The following is a 22,180-nucleotide window of genomic DNA, read 5'->3' on the forward strand; positions in this document are numbered from 1 at the left end:
ACCTTTGGCTTGCAGAGAAAAGCCTTAAGGCCAGTTAAGAGAGCATGTTAGGAATATGTTGCCTATAATGATGTACATCCTACTGTTCTGTTTACTGAAAGATGGTGACATTGATTTTATCCTGGCCCCCGCTGTGGGATCTCTTACCACAGCAGCGACCGGTACTGGTCAAGGACCAAGCACCTCCACAATTCCAGGTAAGAATCTGTACTCTTTGTCTGCCTAGTCACCTGGAAGAAAAAAGGACACACTTTGGATGTGTAGGGTTCTGCAGATCTACATTTTATCTCAAGGAGACTTTTCTTTGCTTGAGAAACATCTCATTCTCTGAATTACCTTCTGTATGTCAGTTCAAATATGTGGTGTCTATGTATATATAATTCAGAAATCAGATGAGATTTGTAAAATGTTGTTCATAGGTTTAAATTCTTCGTGAAGTTAATTTATTACTGATGCTAGAATATTGTTTTGGTAGCTTATATGCCTTGATACATTATTCCAGAATATTCTTTAAAAAAATTCTAACTGCTCTTTGCACTACAATAGGCAGTGTGCCCCATTGTCTATGTGCTCATGTGTCCCATAGGCTGAGTAGCCCAGAATATTCTTTTACTCTGTCTTTTTCGTTCTTGTTTTGTACCAAATGGATATACTTAATTACAGGTCCTTCCACAGAGCCATCTGTAGTAGAATCCAAGGATCGAAAGGCAAATGCTCATTTTATATTAAAATTGTTATGTGACAGTGTGGTCCTCCAGCCCTATCTACGAGAACTTCTTTCTGCCAAGTAAGAGGATTTGATATGTTTTTCATATGAAGATTTAGCTTAGCTTTTACTGTTAAAGTTTATCTTCTTACACTGTATGGACAACAGTTAAGTAAATTTAAAGTGATTTACCAGAATCCAACATGATACTCCCTCTACTACTAAGCTCTGTTCAGTGAAAGAGGCTGTTGCGACATCATGTAGCGTACGTTAAATGACTATAAATTGGCTTTTTTGTTAGCTTGATTGAGGGTGTATATTTGTATGTTAAAGACTAAAACAAAATTTAGTTTTTTGTTTTATCATGAATATTTATAATCAGGAAGGAAAATAGTAATTAATATTTTCACATATAATTTTTCTTATTTCAGGGATGCAAGAGGGATGACCCCATTTATGTCAGCTGTAAGTGGCCGAGCTTATCCTGCCGCAATTACCATCTTAGAAACTGCTCAGAAAATTGCAAAAGGTAATTACAGATCCTAATGAGTTACGTATTTTTCATATTTATTCAGACTGAATTTCTGTATATGTAAATGATACAGTTAATTGGAAACGATTAAGATTTGTGTGTATGAAATTCATGTGTTTATACTTTTTTCAAGTGTACTGTGTCTTCTAACTTTCTATAAAAAATAGCTAATATAGAGAGATCCAAGATGGCCGATTAGCAGCAGCTCAGGATTGTAGCTCCCAGTGAAAGCGCAGAGAGTGAGTGGATGCCACACTTCCAGACGAATTTTTGTTGCCCACGGACCAGGAGATTCCCAGCGGAAGAGCCCCACGGGTCGCCAGCGTGACTCTTTTGGCCGGTGCGGCTGTTTTGCTGGCATCCCAGTGTGCCGGTTCTCAGTGCAGAGTATATGGGACTGGGTGCCCTTTTCGTTGGCGTTTGGAGCTCTGGGAAGGCAGAGTCACTCATTCAGCTGATCAAAGGGGGGACTGAAGTGGGGAGCCAGACCAGGAGATTCCCGGGCAGAAGGGCGCCATGAATCTCAACTCTGCTGTTTCAGCTGGCGCAGTGGGTTGCCACAGGGGAAATTACACAGATTCCGGTGCCTTTTCAGCAGGCAACTGGAACACCTGGGAGAGAGGTGACCGTTCCAACTAAAAAAGAAAAAAGAAGAAGCGGCTCTGAGACAGGGAGCCCAGGTGATCAGGCTCAGCTAGTCCCACCACCACACACACACAAAAAAAAGCAGTTGGAAACTCTGAGGATTGAGAGTTTCACAGCAAGCACAGCTGAACCCGAGAAGGTCCAGCTCTGTGGGGGAGGGGCATCCACTGAAGGGAAACTAAGAAACAGAAAAAACTTTATCACCAACAAGCTGGACGTCCACTTGGAGACCCAATCTGAAAGTCAGCAATTACAAAGACGACAGGTGGATAAATCCACAAAGATGGGAACAAACCAGCGCAAAAAGGCTGAAAACACCCGAAATCAGAATGTCTCTCCTTCTGCAAGGGATCGCAGCTCCTCATCAGCAACAGAACAAGGGCAGATGGAGAATGAGTGTGATGAATTGACAGAATCAGGCTTCAGAAGGTGAATAATAAGAAACTTCTGTGAGCTAAAAGAACATGTTCTAACCCAATGCAAAGAAACTAAGAACCTTTAAAAAAGGTTTGATGAAATGCCAGAGAATAGACAATTTAGAGAGGAATATAAGTGAATTAATGGAACTGAAAAACAACATGAGAACTTTGCGAAGTATACACAAATTTTAACAGTCGATCAAGCAGAAGAAAGGATATCAGGTCGAAGATGAACTTAGTGAAATAAAATGAGAAGACAAGGTTAGAGAAAAAAGGGTAAAAAGGAATGAGCAAAGTCTCCAAGAAATATGGGACTATATGAAAAGACCTAATCTACATTTGATAGGTGTGCTTGAATGTGACGAAGAGAATGAATCCAAGCTGAAAAATACTCTTCAGGATATTATCCAGGAAAACTTTCCCAACCTAGCAAGGCAGGACAATACTCAACTCCAGGTAACACAGAGAACACCACAAAGATATTCCTCAAGAAAAGCAACCCCAAGGCACATAATCATTATATTCACAAGGGTTGAAGTAAAGGAGAAAATACTAAGGGCAGCCAGAAAGAAAGGTCAGGTTACCCACAAAGGGAAGCCTGTCAGACTCGCTCACAGCAGATCTCTCAGCAGAAACCTTATAAGCCTGAAGAGAGTGGGGGCCAATATTCAACATCCTTACAGAAAAGAACTTTCAACCCAGAATCTCATATCCAGCCAAACTAAGCTTCGTAAGTGAAGGAAAAAGAAAATATTTTGCAAACCAGCAAGTACTCCGAGATTTCATCACCACCAGGCCTGCTTTACGAGAGCTTCTGAAAGAAGCATACATATGCAAAGGCACAACCAGTATCAGCCATTCCAAAAACATACCAAAAGGTAAAGAGCATCACCATAATGAATCTGTATCAACTAATGGGCAAAACAGCCAGCTAGCATTAAATGGCAGTATTAAACTCACATATATCAATATCAGTCCTAAATTTAAATGCACTAAATGCCCAATCAAAAGACACCGACAGGCAAATTGTATAAAAAGCCAAAATCTGGATGCAACATCCAGACCCATCACACGTGCAAGGATACACAAAGACTCAAAGGGATGGAGGAAGATTTACCAACTAAATGGAGAGCAAAAAAAAAAAAAGGCAGGAGTTGCAATTCTTGTCTCTGATAAAATAGACTTTAAAGCAACAAAGACCAAAAGAGACAAAGAAGGACATTACATAATGGTAAAAGGATCAAGGCAACAAGAAGAGCTAATGATCCTAAATATATACATACCCAATACAGGAGCACCCAGATACATAAGGCAAATTCTTAATGACTTACAAAGAGACTTAGACTCCCACACAATAATAGTGGGAGACTTTAACACTACATTGTCAATATTAGACAGATCGACCAGACAGAAAATTAACAAGTATATCCAGGACTTGAACTCAGACCTGGAACAAGTAAACTTAAACAAACATTTACAGAACTCTCCACCCCAAATCCACAAAACATACATTTTTCTCAGTATCACATCACACCTATTCTAAAAGTGGCCACATAATTAGAAGTAAATCACTCCTCAGCAGTTGCATAGCATTTCATAAATTTAAATGAAATATTGGTTGGCTGCTTGTTTGCTATTTTCCTCCCTTATTCCTTCTCGTCTTCATTGTTAAGCACATTTATTGGCATAACAGAGGTTTTTCATACCCATTTTTAGACTGCATTCTAGCCTGGCCAATAGAGCAAGATTCCCGTTCTCTCTCCCTCTTTCTTTCTCCCTTTCATTCTTTTTTTCCCTTGCTTTCTTTTTTCTTTCTTCTTTTCTTTTTTCTTCCTTTCTTTCTTAGAAAAAAAAAAATATATATATATACAAAAATTAGCCAGGCGTGGTGGCACACACCTGTAATCCCAGCTACTCAGGAGGCTGAGGCAAGAGAATCACTTGAAAGCAGGAGGCAGAGGTTGCGGGAAAAAAAAAATAGCTAATATAAATTTTTTGATTTAAAAATAAATATTCCATAATATTTATTATGTAAATATTTATTATGTAAACAGTGTAAAATCTTTGGAAAATAAAGGTGGATTACTGATAGAACTTCTTGGTACTTAATTGGTGTTAAGTAATATCATTTTAAAGAATAATAGATGTCTTGTTGTTACTTATGACTTAGAATTCCTGCTAAATAGAAAGCATTAAAGATTTTTAGTTCTTACTATCCAGCCTTTGAAAGATTAAAGTAGTTATCTTTTTAAAACACTGATAGTTTATGATATGACCTGTAATTTGCTAACTAGAGCCAGGACTTGAATCTTAACTGCCCGAAACAGAACTAAGGATTCAGGTGGCTGATGCATAGTGTGTTTGTATTGTCATCATATGCGGGCATGATATTTTTATGCTTTACTTTATATTGTTCCAGAATTGGTTAAATTTATTTGCATGCTGTCTCTGTATAACACTTTTTAAAACTATGTATAATTTCTGATTTTATATATATATAGTGTATACACTTAAAGCCTTTCCATTTGAAGATAATGGATGGCTAATTAAAATTAAGTCCTTTCCTGAGAGATGAACTGCTGTGTTCTTACTTTTTTAGCTGAAGTATCCTCAAGTGAAAAAGAGGAAGATGTATTCATGGGAATGGTTTGCCCATCAGGTACCAACCCTGATGACTCTCCTTTATATGTCTTATGTTGTAATGACACTTGCAGTTTTACGTGGACTGGAGCAGAGCATATTAACCAGGTAAGTTATTTTTACATTTTTCGGTATTAATCATATCTTTATGTCTTTTTTCCCTATGACTATCACTAGACTTTCAGTTTTCAGCTTTGGAATTGTTAGGTCTGGTATAAAGAAAGTTGATTTAATTCCTAAGTAAATGAGGCAGAAGAGCTGATTGCTCAGTTAAATATGGCATATCATGAAAATTTTCACTGGGTAGTATCTGATCGACAAATTTTGATATAGATATTATAACTGTAAAGCCTTTTTGGGGATGGTGTATTTTTTTCTGTTTACATACAGTTATAAACTGTGTATTTGTTGTAGTTCTTTATAACGCCTAGTTTTCCAAAGCACATAATTTTGTTTGTTGAGATTGAGTTGTTTCAGAAAATACCAGAAATAATTAATGATGATGAGATATATGCATACTTTTAATTATTCCTTTAAAAGTACACTCTTAATTTTAGGATATTTTTGAGTGTCGAACTTGTGGCTTGCTGGAATCACTTTGTTGTTGTACAGAATGTGCAAGGGTTTGTCATAAAGGTCATGATTGCAAGTGAGTACAATTCTAGTTTTCTTTAGTTTCATACTATGAACTGTTTAGATTTATATTGCTTTGTGGAAATCTATACTAAGCTATGTTTTAATTCAGAAAGCATGAGATCACATTTCCCTTGTTTAAGTCAGTTTGTGTGTATATGTGATTCTTGATTTCAAGTATACTTTGAAATGTTTGATTTCTTTGCTAGTTCTAATGTAGCCCTCCTTAAATAAAAGTAAGTGATTATACATCGTACCTAGGATCAGATTAGTCTTTTGAGAAATAGATCTACCAAATGTTCCTGAGTGTATTATGCAGCAAATTCTCAGTCCCCCTCTAGTAGGGTATACTAGAAGAAAATTGCCATAGGCCTTGAGGGAGTCAAGGTGAGTGTTTGAACTGTGTCTTAGTTACACTGAATGCAATAATCTTTCATTCAGCAACAGTTACCACAGCTAGTTCTGTTGGTTTTCACAAACCTAAGAAGCAACGAAATACCCTAGCATTAACATCTGGGATGTTTTAGGATTATGGATAGGGACATCAGTATAAATGGCTGCAAATGTTATAATTAATAGAGAATTGGACTGTAAAAACCATCTACCATGCCATTAAGTAATTGTATAGGACAAGTGAAAAATTTTAATGGACATTGCACTGCTTATTTATAATTTTTGTTAAGAGAATTCTGGTTGGTATTTTTGTCTTCCTTATTTTAAGCATCTAAAAGTATAATAATTGTTTATTATTGATTTTTTGCCAAGTGTACTAGATGCCAGGGTGGTCATGAATAGTCCTGACAGTGTTCATAGTCCGATGGGAGACCACAAGCAAGAAATACCTGCCAGTAGGTTTACAGGGCTCATTAGATGCATACAGGAGGACCACTTGAACGGCATTTGAGTTCATGAAGAGATTGCAAAAGTGGCTATACCTGAGTCTTTTTTTTTTTCCTTTTTCTTTTGAGACGGAGTTTCGCTCTTGTTACCCAGGCTGGAGTGCAATGGCGAGATCTCGGCTCACGGCAACCTCCGCCTCCTGGGTTCAGGCAATTCTCCTGCCTCAGCCTCCCCAGTAGCTGGGATTACAGGCACGCGCCACCACGCCCAGCTAATTTTTTGTATTTTTAGTAGAGACGGGGTTTCACCATGTTGACCAGGATGGTCTCGATCTCTCGTGACCCACCCGCCTCGGCCTCCCAAAGTGCTGGGATTACAGGTGTGAGCCACCGTGCCCGGCCTATACCTGAGTCTTAAAGTACCTCTTCTCATAGGAATGAGAAGTTGCTTTGTAGACGCCATTACCACTGAGTGATCCTTTTTGTTACATAAGCTTTGACAGTTATACTTTGCATTTAGAAATTAACAAGGGCTCTCTGTAGTTTCAGTGATTTATGCCTTCATAATGTTAACATAAACCATTGTATATTTTAAAAATTCAGTTTTTGTACTTGTGTATGAATTCTCTGTAGACTCAAACGGACGTCACCAACAGCCTACTGTGATTGTTGGGAGAAATGTAAATGTAAAACTCTTATTGCTGGACAGAAATCTGCTCGTCTTGATCTACTTTATCGCCTGCTCACTGCTACTAATCTGGTCACTCTGCCAAACAGCAGGCAAGTAGGATTTTTAGGACAATTTGCAATAAGTTAAAAAAGTGCATCACACCAGAGTAGCTTTTCAGCCTCCCTCCTCACAGCAGTGTTCTGTTTTGCAGGGGAGAGCACCTCTTGCTATTCTTAGTACAGACAGTCGCAAGGCAGACAGTGGAGCATTGCCAGTACAGACCACCTCGCATCAGGGAAGATCGTAATAGAAAAACAGCCAGTCCTGAAGGTGAGTAAATTAGACATTTATGAAACTTGTGGGAAGCAATATGTTTTATTTTTGTTTTGCTCACTTACTTCTTTTTCATTTTAGATTCAGATATGCCTGATCATGATTTAGAGCCTCCAAGATTTGCCCAGCTTGCATTGGAGCGTGTTCTACAGGACTGGAATGCCTTGAAATCTATGATTATGTTTGGGTCCCAGGAGAATAAAGACCCGTATGTATTCATTAAATCCTTTTCAGATTTATGTATTTCCTAGGTGAGTGTAGACTTTTTACCGTTCATTCTGTCTTTCCTTCCTCCTCAAGTCTTAGTGCCAGCAGTAGAATAGGCCATCTTTTGCCAGAAGAGCAAGTATACCTCAATCAGCAAAGTGGCACAATTCGGCTGGACTGTTTCACTCATTGCCTTATAGTTAAGTGTACAGCAGATATTTTGGTAAGTTCTTTGAATGTGTATTACAAGTACATGAAAAGTGTGTTTTTCAAGTACTCTTCTTTGCTGTGAAAATAGAAAAGAATTTAAACCTTAAGTCCCAGTGCTAATGAGGTTATGGTAATAACACACTCAGATAGGAATGGAGTGGCATTGCATTTCTTCCTCTCTGGAAAACAAATTGGCAATGTCAAGTACCGTAAAACTATCAGTGCCTTCAGAACCTGTCATAAAGAAATAATTTACAATATGAGAAAAATAAATGCATGTTACAGAATAATGTAAAATTTAAAAGCAGAAATACTTTATCAAGCTCAGTAATAGTGGACTCTTGAATCAAATATAGCATGACCACTTACTGGAACATGATGCAGCAATTTAAAAATAAAGCCTATTGTAAATAACATTTGAAAAAAACAAACTGTGAAAATTGGGTGTTCTCTGTAATTAATATTTATACAAGAAACTGTGCACAGAAAAGAGACTAGAAAGTAATGGTTCCTTGAGGGAGATGTGATTATGAATTTATTCACATAAATGTTTGAATCTGCTTTGCTGTTTTGGAAAGTTCCCTAGAGTGAGTTAAATATATTCTGATTTGATAAAGTTGGTATTGTTCATCTAAATATTAGTTAATATATATATGGGACTATGGGACAAAAAATAAGAAATCATACAATTAGGACTCACTGTATTGGTAGGTATTTCATAAATTGACCTTACAAATGTTTTGGTTAAATTTGTTTTGAGATTTTAATTTGTAATGTTAATACTGAAAAAGTGTTAGCACTTACAACTTTATGAATTTCTGAGCATCTTATGAAATAATCTTAACATTAATAGAGTGATTATAATTTTTAAAGCTTTTAGATACTCTACTAGGTACACTAGTGAAAGAACTCCAAAACAAATACACACCTGGACGTAGAGAAGAAGCTATTGCTGTGACAATGAGGTTTCTACGTTCAGTGGCAAGAGTTTTTGTCATTCTGAGTGTGGAGATGGCTTCATCCAAAAAGAAAAAGTAAGGCATCCTTTTTGATTTTGGCTTGGATACCATTTTTCACAGTTTTTGTGATAGTAATTTATGCATATGAAAAGGTAGATTGTTAATTTGTCTTTTTGTTGTAGCAACTTTATTCCACAACCAATTGGAAAATGCAAGCGTGTATTCCAAGCATTGCTACCTTATGCTGTGGAAGAATTGTGCAACGTGGCAGAGTCACTGATTGTTCCTGTCAGAATGGGGATTGCTCGTCCAACTGCACCATTTACTCTGGCTAGTACTAGCATAGATGCCATGCAAGGCAGTGAAGAATTATTTTCAGTGGAACCACTACCACCACGACCATCATCTGATCAGTCTAGCAGGTAAACTGCTACCAGCTAACAGATTCCAGTTAATTCTCTCTCTGGAAATGTCATGTTTGGCTTACTAAAACCTTTGCATAAGCACTCAGGTGATGTACATGATCATTTGTATAATATAAAATAACCAGAAAGCTGGAATTTTAAATATTTTTCTACAACAGCTGTATTATCAAGGACAGGGCTAAAATAACTCCATGATAAATGTTTCTGATTATAAGATTATTTGTTCTTAAGTCTCATTTATCTTTTCTATTTGTTTTCTAGTTTCCCCAGTTACACTGTAAGCTTGTTGAATCAGGATGTTGAGAAACTAGAACTTTAATATGTATGACAATGACTTGGGACTCTTACTAAAATATAGATGCCCATTCTGGAGGTCTGGAGGTGGGGCCTCCAACTTCATATGTCTTTCAAGTTCTCAGGTGACGCCAGCTCTGCTGGTTTAGGGGCCATCCTTTTTAGTAGTAATGCTCTAGATCTTTGGCAAATATTTAGTGTATTTTGTTTTTCAAGTCTGATTTTATTACTATGTGCATGTGTGAATGTTTTAATAAGGACCTTTAGGATCTAAAGACCCTTTTCTGGAAAACATCTCTGTTAATAAGGATGGCCTGCTTTAGTATTTGGGGTAGTTCCCAACTTGTCATCCCTGGGTTTGATCTGGGTTGGTGTTGAATATCTGCTTTCACCATTCTCCTCTAGGCCAAAATACATGTCCCAACTTTTTCTTTAATGTCAAGTGCCCCTTTAATCTACATCCAGTTTTGTCTTACAGAGCTCTTCCGTAGTATCCTTGATACTGATACACCTCCAGGACTTGTTGAAAACTGTTATAATCAGGCTGTATATCCTCAGATTTGTCAAATCCTATCCCGTTATTAAACGATTCTGCTAGTGAGATCTGCTTGGATATATCATGTTCCTAATCCTGATACCCTGTGTCCTCATCAGTTACTTAAGTGGTATTACTTTGTGAATTCTTAGTATTCCTCCCTTGATCTTGTTCTAGAACATAAAACAATTGATGGCTATTGAACAGATTTGGGGATCATCTCATTTCTAAACACTGCCCATGAAACCGTTCCTACTAAGTTTCAAGATTTTGTGTCATCTTGTTCTTAGTCTCATTATTCAAGTGTTACATACTCTTAAACTCTCTTTATTCCACTCCCTTTGCTTGATTCTTGAGGCAGCTTCCTAAATCTTCGAGGAGATCTCATGTGATAATTAAGAATTAGTGCTGTTTTCTTCAGCTGTTAAAAGTTCTTTATTATAGTATAGTACATTCTTACCCATAAAGGGTGTATTTTGACTGGTGTTTCAAGGATGTCTTAAGTTTAAAAACACAGAGTTGACCATTTTCTGGGATTTCACTTGTGTTGGATTGTAATAGATGGTGTATTTCATCCCATTGAGAGTGAAGTCTTATAGTAGTTTTGCTTTTTCTGTTGCTTCTTTCCACCTCTTGAAACTGTTATTAATTCTTCTTAAATAATCTGTTTTTACTTTATTTCCATGTCTTTCATATCACAGTAACTAACAATCACTGAAATTTTATTGTGTACTATGAACTTTTCTAAGCATTATGGACACATTACCTGTTTTAATTTTCCCAATAAGTTATAGGTAACCACTATCATTCTAGTTTGTAAAATGAGGAAACTATGGCTCAGAGAAGTTAGGAACTTCTCCACTGTAACAGCTAATTAAAGTTTAGATATGGGACTTCAGTCTTGACAGATACTTTTTTTTGTATTCTGAATAGTAGATGGCAGAGTAGGGTGGAAGACTGCTTGGTGCTTGCTGATAGCATTGAGTCACCACACAGTTAACCGACACTGAAACCAACTTTATAGTGTAGACTGCAGTCCTGAACTCTCTAGAATGCAGACTTATAGTTAGAAGTTCTGAAAAGAGACCTTTTTTCTTTCTGCATCCATTCATGGCTGAGATAGGGAAGTCTCTTGAGGTGTGATTTTCTGTTTCACTCCCTAATGGTGTTGCACTTTTAAGATTTATGTTTAGCTTTATATATGTGAGGGAGACAGAAGAGGAGATTCTTGTGATGACTTCCTATCCTTTGTTTAGCCTCCAGACTCTCATGTGAAATCTATGGTTCCTTGAAGCCCTTGTAGGCCAAGAGATATCAGTAGGTGCCTTTGGGATAAATAGTGGCACTATTCTTTCCAAGCTTTATACGGTATAATTGTTTCTCTTTATCACCAGCATAGCTGTACTTCTTTTTTTTTTTCTCTTTCTTTCTTTTTTTTTTTTAAATATCTAGCATATGTAGATGTTCCTTAACACGAGGCGTATCTCTGTACAATTAGTCTACTAAATTGCTGGAACTAGATGTCCCTAAAACATAGAAGTATATCAGGGCCTTTTAGACTAGGTTTTCAGGACTGTTGTGACTCATTGTGCCAGCCAGTCTGTTGGGAAGAAAGTTGAAGACACACGGGTAATTGGGGAGTTAAACAGGTTGAGTATGCTGCAAAACCTCAGACTTACGTGAGCACTAACGTGAGGCTCAGAGGAAATGTTTATTGGATCATTTTGGATATTGGGATTGAAGATGCTCAGTTGATAAATGTATGTAATGCAGATACTCCAATAAAAATACTCCAATAAAAACACTTCTGGTCCCAACCATTTCAGGTAAGGGATGTTCAACTGTAATGTGTTTTATGTATTGGTATTTTTAAATAACTTTTTAAAAATTGTATGTAGAGATTGGGTCTTGCTGTGTTGCCCAGGTTGGTCTTAAATTCCTGTCCTCAAGCAATCCTCCCACCTCAGCCTCCCAAGGCATTGGGATTACAGGCATCAGCGCCTATACCCAGCATGTATTGGTAGTATTCTACATATTAAGTGCGTAACTTCTTAAAGTAACCACTTTGAGGGTATTATAGTTTTTGTGGGTGTTTGTTCCAAGATGTTTGTTTTAAAAAAGAAATTTTCATTAGTTATGGCTTCACACAGTGCTAACTTTTATGTTTTAATATTGAAATCTCTTTAGTGGTTGGAAATACCCTTTTTTATTTCTATAGATTTTCTCTTAGCCTTTCCCACTCTTGTAATTCATGATCTCTGCTTTACCAGTTACTTATAGTTCTAGTGTTAAACACCATATTGAGACTACTTATCTGTTTGAAGGCATGTTGTTTCAGTTGACTCTAAGGTATAATTGGCTTCTTATTTCTCATAGCAACTGGGGTTAGTTAGAAAAGAACCTATCAGTGCAATCACTTAAAGGTCTTTTGACTTCAGCATCTTTTTACCCCACCCCATTTCTTAATCTATAAATAATAGGTGACATGGTTATTTAGCCACCAATTTCAGATCTCTGATCTGCATTTTAAGCTGTATTTCCTGGTTCTCTCTTTCCTTTTATAATCCAGTCAGCTGTCTTTTCTTGGTTGTTTCCAAGTCAGGTGTTTAGGGAAGTGAAACTTTTGCCACTTTGCCTTTGGTTATGATTCTGTCTTAAAAATCATACTTTTGAACTGATGTTTTTCCCCACACACATCAGCAGATCATTAGTTCATAAGCTCATGCAAAGTAGAAATCATATCAGACCTCTTAAAGATTACAAAATTGCACTAAACACTGTCTGTTAATGCACAAATGCTGCTATCAGAGCCTTTGGAAACTGAGAACTGCTGGTGGAGAAGGAAAAATCTCCCTGTAGAATTTTTCGATGGGATGGGCTCATACAAATATGTGCATAAACACAGATTTGAAATGACTTAAAAAGTAAAGCAAATTCTGAGATTTATGTTTTCTGATTTGTTATAGATTAAGTATTGATGGTTTCTAAGAATTCCCAGATTGAAAGTCAGATCCTAGCAGGTGTCTCACGTGTAATAAATGAGTTAAATAAAAGATGTGTTGCCTATCTGAACTGTGGCAGCAGTATACTCACAAGCTCCTGATTGTTTACAGCTCCAGTCAGTCTCAGTCATCCTACATCATCAGGAATCCACAGCAGAGGCGCATCAGCCAGTCACAGCCTGTTCGGGGCAGAGATGAAGAACAGGATGATATTGTTTCAGCAGATGTAGAAGAGGTGGTTTTAACTGTTTTAATTGTGGTAGATTAAAAAAGCTTTTATTTTGTGGGAAAGGAAGAGTAGTCACTAGAAGCTATATTAATAGTAGCTTGAGATTATTATATGCATTTGCATCCAGTTTGTAGATGTTTGTTGTATATTCTCATTTGTGGTTTTATATAGTAAAATTATTTTAATAATTTGTGACTTACTGGATATTAGGAAATTGGACACAAACTTGTCTTTACATAAGGATTGAGAGTAAAGATAGTCTTTGTTAACAGCAAAGATATTCTTTTTTTTTTTTTAATGACAGAGTCTCACTCTGTCACCCAGGTTAGAATGCAGTGGCGTGATCTTGGCTCACTGCAACCTCCACCTCCTGGATCCAAGTGATTGTCCTGCCTCAGCCTCCTGAGTAGCTGGGATTACAGGTGTGCATCACCACACCTGGCTGATTTTTGTATTTTTAGTAGAGTTGGGGTTTCACCATTTGGTTAGGCTGGTCTTGAACTCCTGACCTCATGATCTGCCTCCCAAAGCTGTTGGGATTACAAGTGTGAGCCATCACACCCAGCCAAGATACTCTTTTTTTTTTTTTTTGAGACGGAGTTTCGCTCTTGTTACCCAGGCTGGAGTGCAATGGCGCGATCTCGGCTCACCGCAACCTCCGCCCCCTGGGTTCAGGCAATTCTCCTGCCTCAGCCTCCTGAGTAGCTGGGATTACAGGCACGCACCACCGTGCCCAGCTAATTTTTTTGTAATTTTTAGTAGAGACGGGGTTTCACCATGTTGACCAGGATGGTCTCGATCTCTTGACCTCGTGATCCACCCACCTTGGCCTCCCAAAGTGCTGGGATTACAGGCTTGCAACGCTGCGCCCGGCCCCAAGATACTCTTAATGTTAGAAAAATTTAGTAGTTATGAGCAATGCATTTGAAAGAGGATACTACCTATTTATGAAGTAAATTTTATCATGGCCACAATATATAAAAATTTAACTCTCCTCCCTGTCTCCAGTATAATTTTTAAAGTTCTAATTTGAGTGTTCTGTATATGTTCAGTAATAAACTTTGGGACCTGTGGATATGATTTTCGACAGCAAATTGTCACATGAAGATTTTCAAAACTGCTTGGTATATGATTTAGAATTTTTTATAGTTAGGAATCTTTGCATTTTAGTTAACTAGTTTCTTTGGGGGAACACTGGTAGAGATACAGGTTTATTATGTACTTTGATTGTCTACAAATAAGATTCTGGATTTAGGTTGAGGTGGTGGAGGGTGTGGCCGGAGAAGAGGATCATCATGATGAACAGGAAGAACATGGGGAAGAAAATGCCGAGGCAGAGGGACAGCACGATGAGCATGATGAAGACGGTAGGCAGGTTGTTTGAGAAGTTACTCTGTATGAGTACATCAGGTACTTTGAAAACAGAGAAACCTCTTTTGAATGTATAGTGAAATGGCCCACTTAGTTTCTGCCAAGCGTTTCTGTAGCATCTGTTAAAAAATTTTAGGAGCTATATAAATACATATATAAAATGGTTTCCCTTTTTCCTTTTGTTTAAGTCACTTTCTTAAAAGACTTTTTTAAAACAATCGTGGTCGCATTATGAAACATTTGGAAATAAGAGAAAAGGAAAATAAATCACCCTTAATTACACCTAGGTGCAATGATTTGTGTATTTACTTTCAGTTTTCCCCTGCACTGCCCTGTTGTGATAGTCTGTTGACTACCATAATTTCCCTAGTCATTCTTCGAAGGTTGAGTAGTTACTTATTTTTATTCTCTCTCACACCATTCCCCTTCTCCCCAACTCCCACCTCCATGCCGTCTTAGTTCCCACCCTTAGGATATTCTGGCATAACAGACCCTGTTTTAAATTATGGTAGCTTGTGCTTTTTTCTTATTTAAATATATTTTTTAGGGAGTGATATGGAGCTGGACTTGTTAGCAGCAGCTGAAACAGAAAGTGATAGTGAAAGTAACCATAGCAACCAAGATAATGCTAGTGGGCGCAGAAGTGTTGTCACTGCAGCCACCGCTGGTTCAGAAGCAGGTATGTCACCTTATCCCGACAACTTTCTCATGTTAAGGCTGTGTGAGTATTCAGCACGGACTGGTTCATACTTTGTGTGGTATATACAAGGGTAGCTAAGCATTTTTATAACTTCATCCTTGTTCTCTGGATATTAGTAAAGAAAGTATTATTTTAATAATTCTTACCCCAGCTTTTCTGGCTATTAAATGATGAATGGATTTTCAAGGTCATTTAAAGGATTTTGATTTCTTTTCTTTTTGTTTTTTTGAATTGGGTCTCACTCTGTCACTTAGGCTAGATATTCCAGTGGTGCAGTCAGAGCTCTTTGCAGCCTTGAACTCCTCCTGAGTTCCTACCTCAGCCTCCTGAGTAGTTGGCACTATAGGTGCAAGCCACCACATCGGACTAATTTTTTTTTTAAAGAGATGTGATCTTGCTGTGTTGCCCAGGGTGGTCTTGAGCTCCTGAGCTCCGGTAGTCTTCCTGCCTCAGCCTCCTCAGTTGTTGGGATTATAGGCATGTGCCACCACACTCAGCCAAAAGTTATTTTCTAATAAAAACTATTTTAGTGGTGAGTTTTGTGGATTATTGAATACAATCTGGCATTCTGTTTAATATGTATGTTTTCTTGAATGAGGGGGGTACATTGTAATTCTAATTAACAAAAACAATGTTTTTGGTTTTAAAAATAAAAATTTTAGGAGCAAGCAGTGTTCCTGCCTTCTTTTCTGAAGATGATTCTCAGTCAAATGACTCAAGTGATTCTGATAGCAGTAGTAGTCAGAGTGATGACATAGAACAGGAGACCTTTATGCTCGATGAACCATTAGAAAGAACCACAAATAGCTCCCATGCCAATGGTGCTGCCCAAGCTCCCCGTTCAATGCAGTGGGCTGTCCGCAACACCCAGCATCAGCGAGCAGCGAGTACAGCCCCTTCCAGTACATCTACACCAGCAGGCAAGTCTGAAACCTTGGTATTCCTAAGAATACTTAAATACATTTTTTAAATTATGCATGCTCATCTAGGGAACAAATTAGTTTTATGATAGCTCCTCACTGTTTTATTGAGTTTCAAATATAAAAATGAGGCGCATATGATAATAGCAGGGTTTCCCAGTCTTTGCATTATTGCAACTTTGGGCTGGATAACTGTGGGAGGCTCTCTTGTGCATTGTGGGATGTTAAGCGGCATTCTTAGCCTATACCCACTAGATGCCAGTGAAACCCATCTCAGCCTTCTTCCTCTCCCCTTGGCTCCCACAGTTGTGATAACCAAAAATGTCTGCAGTTACTGCCAAATGTATCCCTTTTGGCAGGGTAGGGTGGTGGTGTGGGGATCAGATTTCCCCTGGTTGAGAACTTTATATTAATTCTTATCCTCTCATTACCCCTCTCCCCAAAATAGTGTCATTTAGGCAAAGTTTTTGACTCTGCTACCACAGTTGACCATTTAGATTTACATAAGTATGTACAATGCCAGAGAAGTACAATTAGCACTTGACATTAGCTCACTGTGATTGTCCTTTTTTCCTTATAGCAAGTTCAGCGGGTTTGATTTATATTGATCCTTCAAACTTACGCCGGAGTGGTACCATCAGTACAAGTGCTGCAGCTGCAGCAGCTGCTTTGGAGGCTAGCAACGCCAGCAGCTACCTAACATCTGCAAGCAGTTTAGCCAGGGCTTACAGCATTGTCATTAGACAAATCTCGGACTTGATGGGCCTTATTCCTAAGTATAATCACCTAGTATACTCTCAGATTCCAGCAGCTGTGAAACTGACTTACCAAGATGCAGTGAACTTACAGGTATGAACCCACTGTGAAGTTTCTCATTCCAATATATTTTTTTGGCTGTCAATTCTGAGAATTCCAGTATTAGGGGAATTAAATGTTAAACATTTAAATGTTGACATACTGCTGCTATATCGAATTTAGTTCTATTTGGATAGTTTTAACTATTTTAGTTTGGTCTTCATAGAACTATGTAGAAGAAAAGCTTATTCCCACTTGGAACTGGATGGTCAGTATTATGGATTCTACTGAAGCTCAATTACGTTATGGTTCTGCATTAGCATCTGCTGGTGATCCTGGGCACCCAAATCATCCTCTTCACGCTTCTCAGAATTCAGCGAGAAGAGAGAGGATGACTGCGCGAGAAGAAGCTAGCTTACGAACGCTTGAAGGCAGACGGTATGAAATTCTTCGTATATATGGAATGTCCCCAACTTAAAATGGATCCCCACCTTACAATCTTTTTTGACTTTATAATGGGGTTTTTGGGAGTATTAAATACATTTAGACTTATGACAAGTTTATCAGGACGTAACCACATCTTCACTCGAGGAGTACCTATACTTACATATTTAGATAGAACCTTTATATCCTGGAAGGTTAAAGCTTTTTAATTGCTATTATCTAAGATCTCATCTTACTGTGAGAAAGAAATGACTTGCTTGCATTACTTAAATTGTTGAAGCATAATAGGCTGGTTATCATGCAAGCTATTTTTTCCCCCCAAGAAGAGTTTCACTCTTGTCCCACAGGCTGGAGTGCATTGGCGCGATCTCGGCTCACTGCAACCTCTGCCTCCTGGGTTCAAGCAATTCTCTTGCCTCAGCCTCCCAAGTAGCTGGGACTACAGGCGTGTGCCACCATGCCTGGCTAGTTTTTGTATTTTCAGTAGAGATGAGGTTTCACCATGTTGACCAGGCTAGTCTCAAACTCCTGACCTCAGGTGATCCACCCGTCTCGGCCTAGGTGTGAGTCATCATGCCTGGCTCTCCAAGCTATTTTTAAGAATCCATTTACATCATAGGAATCTGTTACTAAAGACTTCATTTATGAAGTTGTTGGTCTATGTCTTTGTCTTATCTCCAAGACTTCCCCCCACCTTAGAAAGTTAATTTGACTATGATTGGATGTAGATGTACTTTGTACTTCCCCCACCTTAGAAAGTTAATTTGATTATGATTGGATGTAGATGTACTTTGTACTGAGGAGGAGGAAAGTGTGTGTGATTACCAGTGCTGCTCTTTTGTTTCTCAATTCACATTTCTTTTTTTCTGCCTCCCCATCTTGTTGAGTTATAATTAAAATATATATCTGTGTATTTGTTATGTTCTTTTTATTCAGTTATAAAGTGATCATTTTCAGGAGTAGGTATCAGCGCAAACACTGAACATCAGAGCAACAACAGTAGTATAGTAAAAGTGCTTCATACCTACAGTCAAAATCCAAGGATTTGGTTCTAGCTCTGCCTCAGGATAAATACTTTTGTTAATTCTGGGTGGATCATACAGTGAGGAAAGAAAAGGGTCTAGGACATTACTTGGAAAATAAGACAGTGATAGGCATCTCCGGCAGAGGTGGTAGTTACTAAAGTAGGGCGGTGATGACCAGAAGGAGGAGTGATAAGCACTGAAATCATCAACAGAATTTAGGGCCTTATTGAAGGATTAGGAGGGGGCATCGTTTATATTTAGACTTTGATTCTGAATAACTAATAGGAAAATTAAAGAAAAACCTAGGGTAGCGTAATGGACAAACTTGCTTTTGAACATGTGAGAACTGGGCAAAAAAAATTGGTAGAAATGTCAAGTATGCAGAATTGAGTGCTTGGCAAAGGTAACTGTACTAGAGATAGAGATTTGAGAGCAGCTCAAGTAGAGATTTTAGCAGCTTTCCTGTCCTAGAAAGCCTGCTCCACGAAGAGACAAAAGCCTTATCTTGGTTAGGCTGTAGTTCTTACCCCAGAGAACACAGAATTCTGGTGACAGGTCTTGGTTGGTGGCAGTGTTCTCGCTCCTCTCTCTCGGTCAGCTTTAATGTAATGATTCACATATTACATACAATTTGCCCATTTAAAGTGTCTAGTTCCATAGTTTTTCACAATGAATTTTGGAATGTTTTAATCCCGTCTATGGGAAACCTGTTAGCAGTTATTCTTCATGTTCCCCTCCTTCACCTCCCTAAGCAACCATTAATCTTTTTTCCCCTCTCAGTGGATTCTGGATGTTTTATGTATATGGAATGGTACAGTATGTGGTCTTTTGTGATTGGGTTCTTTAACTTAGCATACTGATTTTCAGGTTCATCTATATTTAGCATACATCAGTACTTCATTCTTTTTCATTTCTGAATAATATTTCATTGTATGAGTATACTATATTTTGTTTATCCATTCATCAGTTGGACATGTGGGTTGCTTCCACCTTTCCACTGTTAAACATAATGCTCCTATGAACCTTTGTATATAGATTTTTGTGTAGATGTGTGTTTTCAGTTGTCTTGAATATATACCTGGTTATGGAATTGTTGGGTCATACGGTAACTGTATTTGTAACTCTTTGAAGAACGGGCAATACTGTTTTCCAAAGAGGAAAACATTCTCATTAGCAGTGTATGTATGAGAGTTTTTGTTTTTTCCACATCTTCCACAGCACTTGTTATCTGTCTTTTGTTATAACCATCCCAGTGGGTATGACCTAGTATCTTATTGTGACTTTGATTTGCATTTCCCTAATGGTCAATGATGCTGAACATCTTTTCATGTGCTAACTGGCCGTTGATATATCTTCTTTGGAGAAATGTGTGTTTGGATCCTTAGACTGAGTTTCATTCTTGTTGCCCAGGCTGGAATGCAAAGGTGTGATCTTGGGTTATTGTAGCCTCTGCCTCCTGGGCTCAAGTGATTCTCCTGCCTCAGCCTCCGGAATAGCTGGGATTACAGGCACCCACCACCACACCCAGCTAATTTTTTGGTACTTTAAATAGAGAGGGTTTCATCATGTTGGCCAGCCTGGTCTTAAACTCCTGACCTCAAGTGATCCATCCACCTTGGCCTCCCAAAATGCTAGGATTACACGCATGAGTCACCATGCCTGGCCTTGCCCATATTTTAAAGTGGCTTGTCTTTTAAAATTGAGGTGTATGAGTTCTTTATCCTGCATATAAGTCCATTATCAAATATGTAATTTGGGAAGATTTTGTCCTATTCTCTAGAATATCTTTTCACTTTCTTGATGGTATGCTTGAAAATACAATTTTAATTTTCATAAAGTCCAGTTATATCTGGGTTTCTTTCTTTTGATTTTTGAGACAGAGTCTCAGTCTGTTGCCCAGGCTGGAATGGAGTGGTATGATCCTGGCTCATTGCACCCTCCACCTCCCAGGTTCAAGCAGCTTTGCCTTAGCCTCCCATAAAGCTGGAATTACAGGCACCTGCCACCACACCCAGCTAATTTTTGTATCTTCAGTAGAGACACAGTTTCACCATATTTATTGACCAGGCTATCTGTTTTCTTGTGTTGCTTGTGGTTTTGGTGTCATTTTAATAAAGTGATTCTCAAAGTATAATCCCTAGAACAGCACCATCAACCTCACCTAAGAGCTACTTAGAAATGCAAATTTGGGGGCTTTACCCCAGACTTACTAAAACTCTGGGAATTAGGCCAGTGGTCTGTTTTAATAAACCCTCCAGGTGATTTTGAAGGACCCAGAAGATGGAGAATCACTGTCTTCAGGGAAGGAGTTCCTTTTCTATACAAAGTTTAAGACCGTAAATCATGCACAGTGGTTATATTTCTAAAGCTGAGCGACAGGCTTAATTGCTGTCTATTTATGAATATTCTCCGCTCCTAATTTTGCATATGTATAATAGTAGTAAATTTCGTATTTGTGTTGTTCTTCTAATAAACATTTTCATTTTGTTCTATTCTTATAGACGTGCCACCTTGCTTAGCGCCCGTCAAGGAATGATGTCTGCCCGAGGAGACTTCCTAAATTATGCTCTGTCTCTAATGCGGTCTCATAATGATGAGCATTCTGATGTTCTTCCAGTTTTGGATGTTTGCTCTTTGAAGCATGTGGCATATGTTTTTCAAGCCCTTATATACTGGATTAAGGCAATGAATCAGCAGACAACATTGGATACACCTCAACTAGAACGCAAAAGGTATCCATACTTGCCATGAGGTTGACTTAAGAAATACTTGCTTGGTATGATCTCCTTTAGTACGTTGTCAGATTTTGGGGTAAGGAGGATAGCATTGCAAAAGAGAAATAGTACAGGATCATTTCATGTAGGAAAGTGGGCTTGAGTTTAGCCAACCTTTTCCCATTGCCTCTCTTCACTTAAAATGGGAAACCTCTAAGAATCCAGTTGAACTTCATGCTTGAGATAGTTTAATCTGATTATCTATCTTTTTATTTTTTCCTTTTTGAGACCGAGTTAGCGATCTTGTTGCCCAGGCTGGAGTACAATGGTGTGATCTTGGCTCACCACAACCTCTACCTCCTGGGTTCAAGCGATTCTCCTGCCTCAGCCTCCCAAGTAGCTAGGATTACAGTCATGTGCCACCACGCCCGGCTCATTTTGTATTTTTAGTAGAAACGGGGTTTCACCATGTTAATCAGGCTGGTCTCAAACTCCCAACCTCAGGCGATCTACCTGCCTTGGCCTCCCAAAGGTCAGGGATTACAGGCATGAGCCACAGCACCTGCCCCCCAACCCCCCGCTTTTTTTTTTTAAAATAAAAGAAATAGGGTCTCACTCTGTTTCCCAGGCTGGAATGTGATGCAATCAAAGCTCACTGCAACCTTGAACTCTTGGGTTCAAGCTATCCTCCCGCCTTAGTTTTTCCAGTAGATAGGGCTTAAAGGCATATGCCACCATGCCTGGCTAATTTCTTAATGGTTTGAAGAGACGGTGTCTCATGTTGTAGCCCTGGCTGGTCTTGAACTCCTGGCCTCAAGTGATCCTCCTGCCTTAGCCTCCCAAAGTATTGGGATTATAGGCATGAGTTACCATGCCCAGCCCATGTTTTCTGTTAGGGTTTGTGTAGGCACTCATTATTTCTTGGGTGATTTG

At 38.5% G+C, this 22,180-nt stretch overlaps 1 protein-coding gene across 8 annotated transcripts in view; it reads left to right on the forward strand.

Annotated features, from left to right (window-relative positions):
• UBR5 (ubiquitin protein ligase E3 component n-recognin 5) overlaps positions 1 to 22,180 on the forward strand; it is a 160,562-nt gene that overhangs the window by 110,793 nt on the left and 27,589 nt on the right. For 6 of the 8 annotated variants that reach the window (XM_054246352.2, XM_054246353.2, XM_054246354.2 and 3 more), the window contains exons 24-41: positions 102 to 197; positions 664 to 787; positions 1,138 to 1,235; positions 4,902 to 5,050; positions 5,500 to 5,591; positions 7,048 to 7,194; positions 7,296 to 7,414; positions 7,499 to 7,625; positions 7,718 to 7,847; positions 8,708 to 8,868; positions 8,976 to 9,215; positions 13,161 to 13,284; positions 14,534 to 14,645; positions 15,197 to 15,328; positions 16,012 to 16,273; positions 16,854 to 17,118; positions 17,291 to 17,502; positions 21,035 to 21,265. In XM_054246352.2, the coding sequence (XP_054102327.1) occupies positions 102 to 197; positions 664 to 787; positions 1,138 to 1,235; positions 4,902 to 5,050; positions 5,500 to 5,591; positions 7,048 to 7,194; positions 7,296 to 7,414; positions 7,499 to 7,625; positions 7,718 to 7,847; positions 8,708 to 8,868; positions 8,976 to 9,215; positions 13,161 to 13,284; positions 14,534 to 14,645; positions 15,197 to 15,328; positions 16,012 to 16,273; positions 16,854 to 17,118; positions 17,291 to 17,502; positions 21,035 to 21,265 (2,821 nt within the window). The remainder of the gene's footprint in view (positions 1 to 101; positions 198 to 663; positions 788 to 1,137; positions 1,236 to 4,901; positions 5,051 to 5,499; positions 5,592 to 7,047; positions 7,195 to 7,295; positions 7,415 to 7,498; positions 7,626 to 7,717; positions 7,848 to 8,707; positions 8,869 to 8,975; positions 9,216 to 13,160; positions 13,285 to 14,533; positions 14,646 to 15,196; positions 15,329 to 16,011; positions 16,274 to 16,853; positions 17,119 to 17,290; positions 17,503 to 21,034; positions 21,266 to 22,180) is intronic. The other 2 variants (XM_054246357.2, XM_078353429.1) reach the window with 1 other exon arrangement.

Source organism: Callithrix jacchus, chromosome 16, assembly GCF_049354715.1.
Source record: "Callithrix jacchus isolate 240 chromosome 16, calJac240_pri, whole genome shotgun sequence".
In the NCBI taxonomy this organism is placed as follows: domain Eukaryota; kingdom Metazoa; phylum Chordata; class Mammalia; order Primates; family Cebidae; genus Callithrix; species Callithrix jacchus.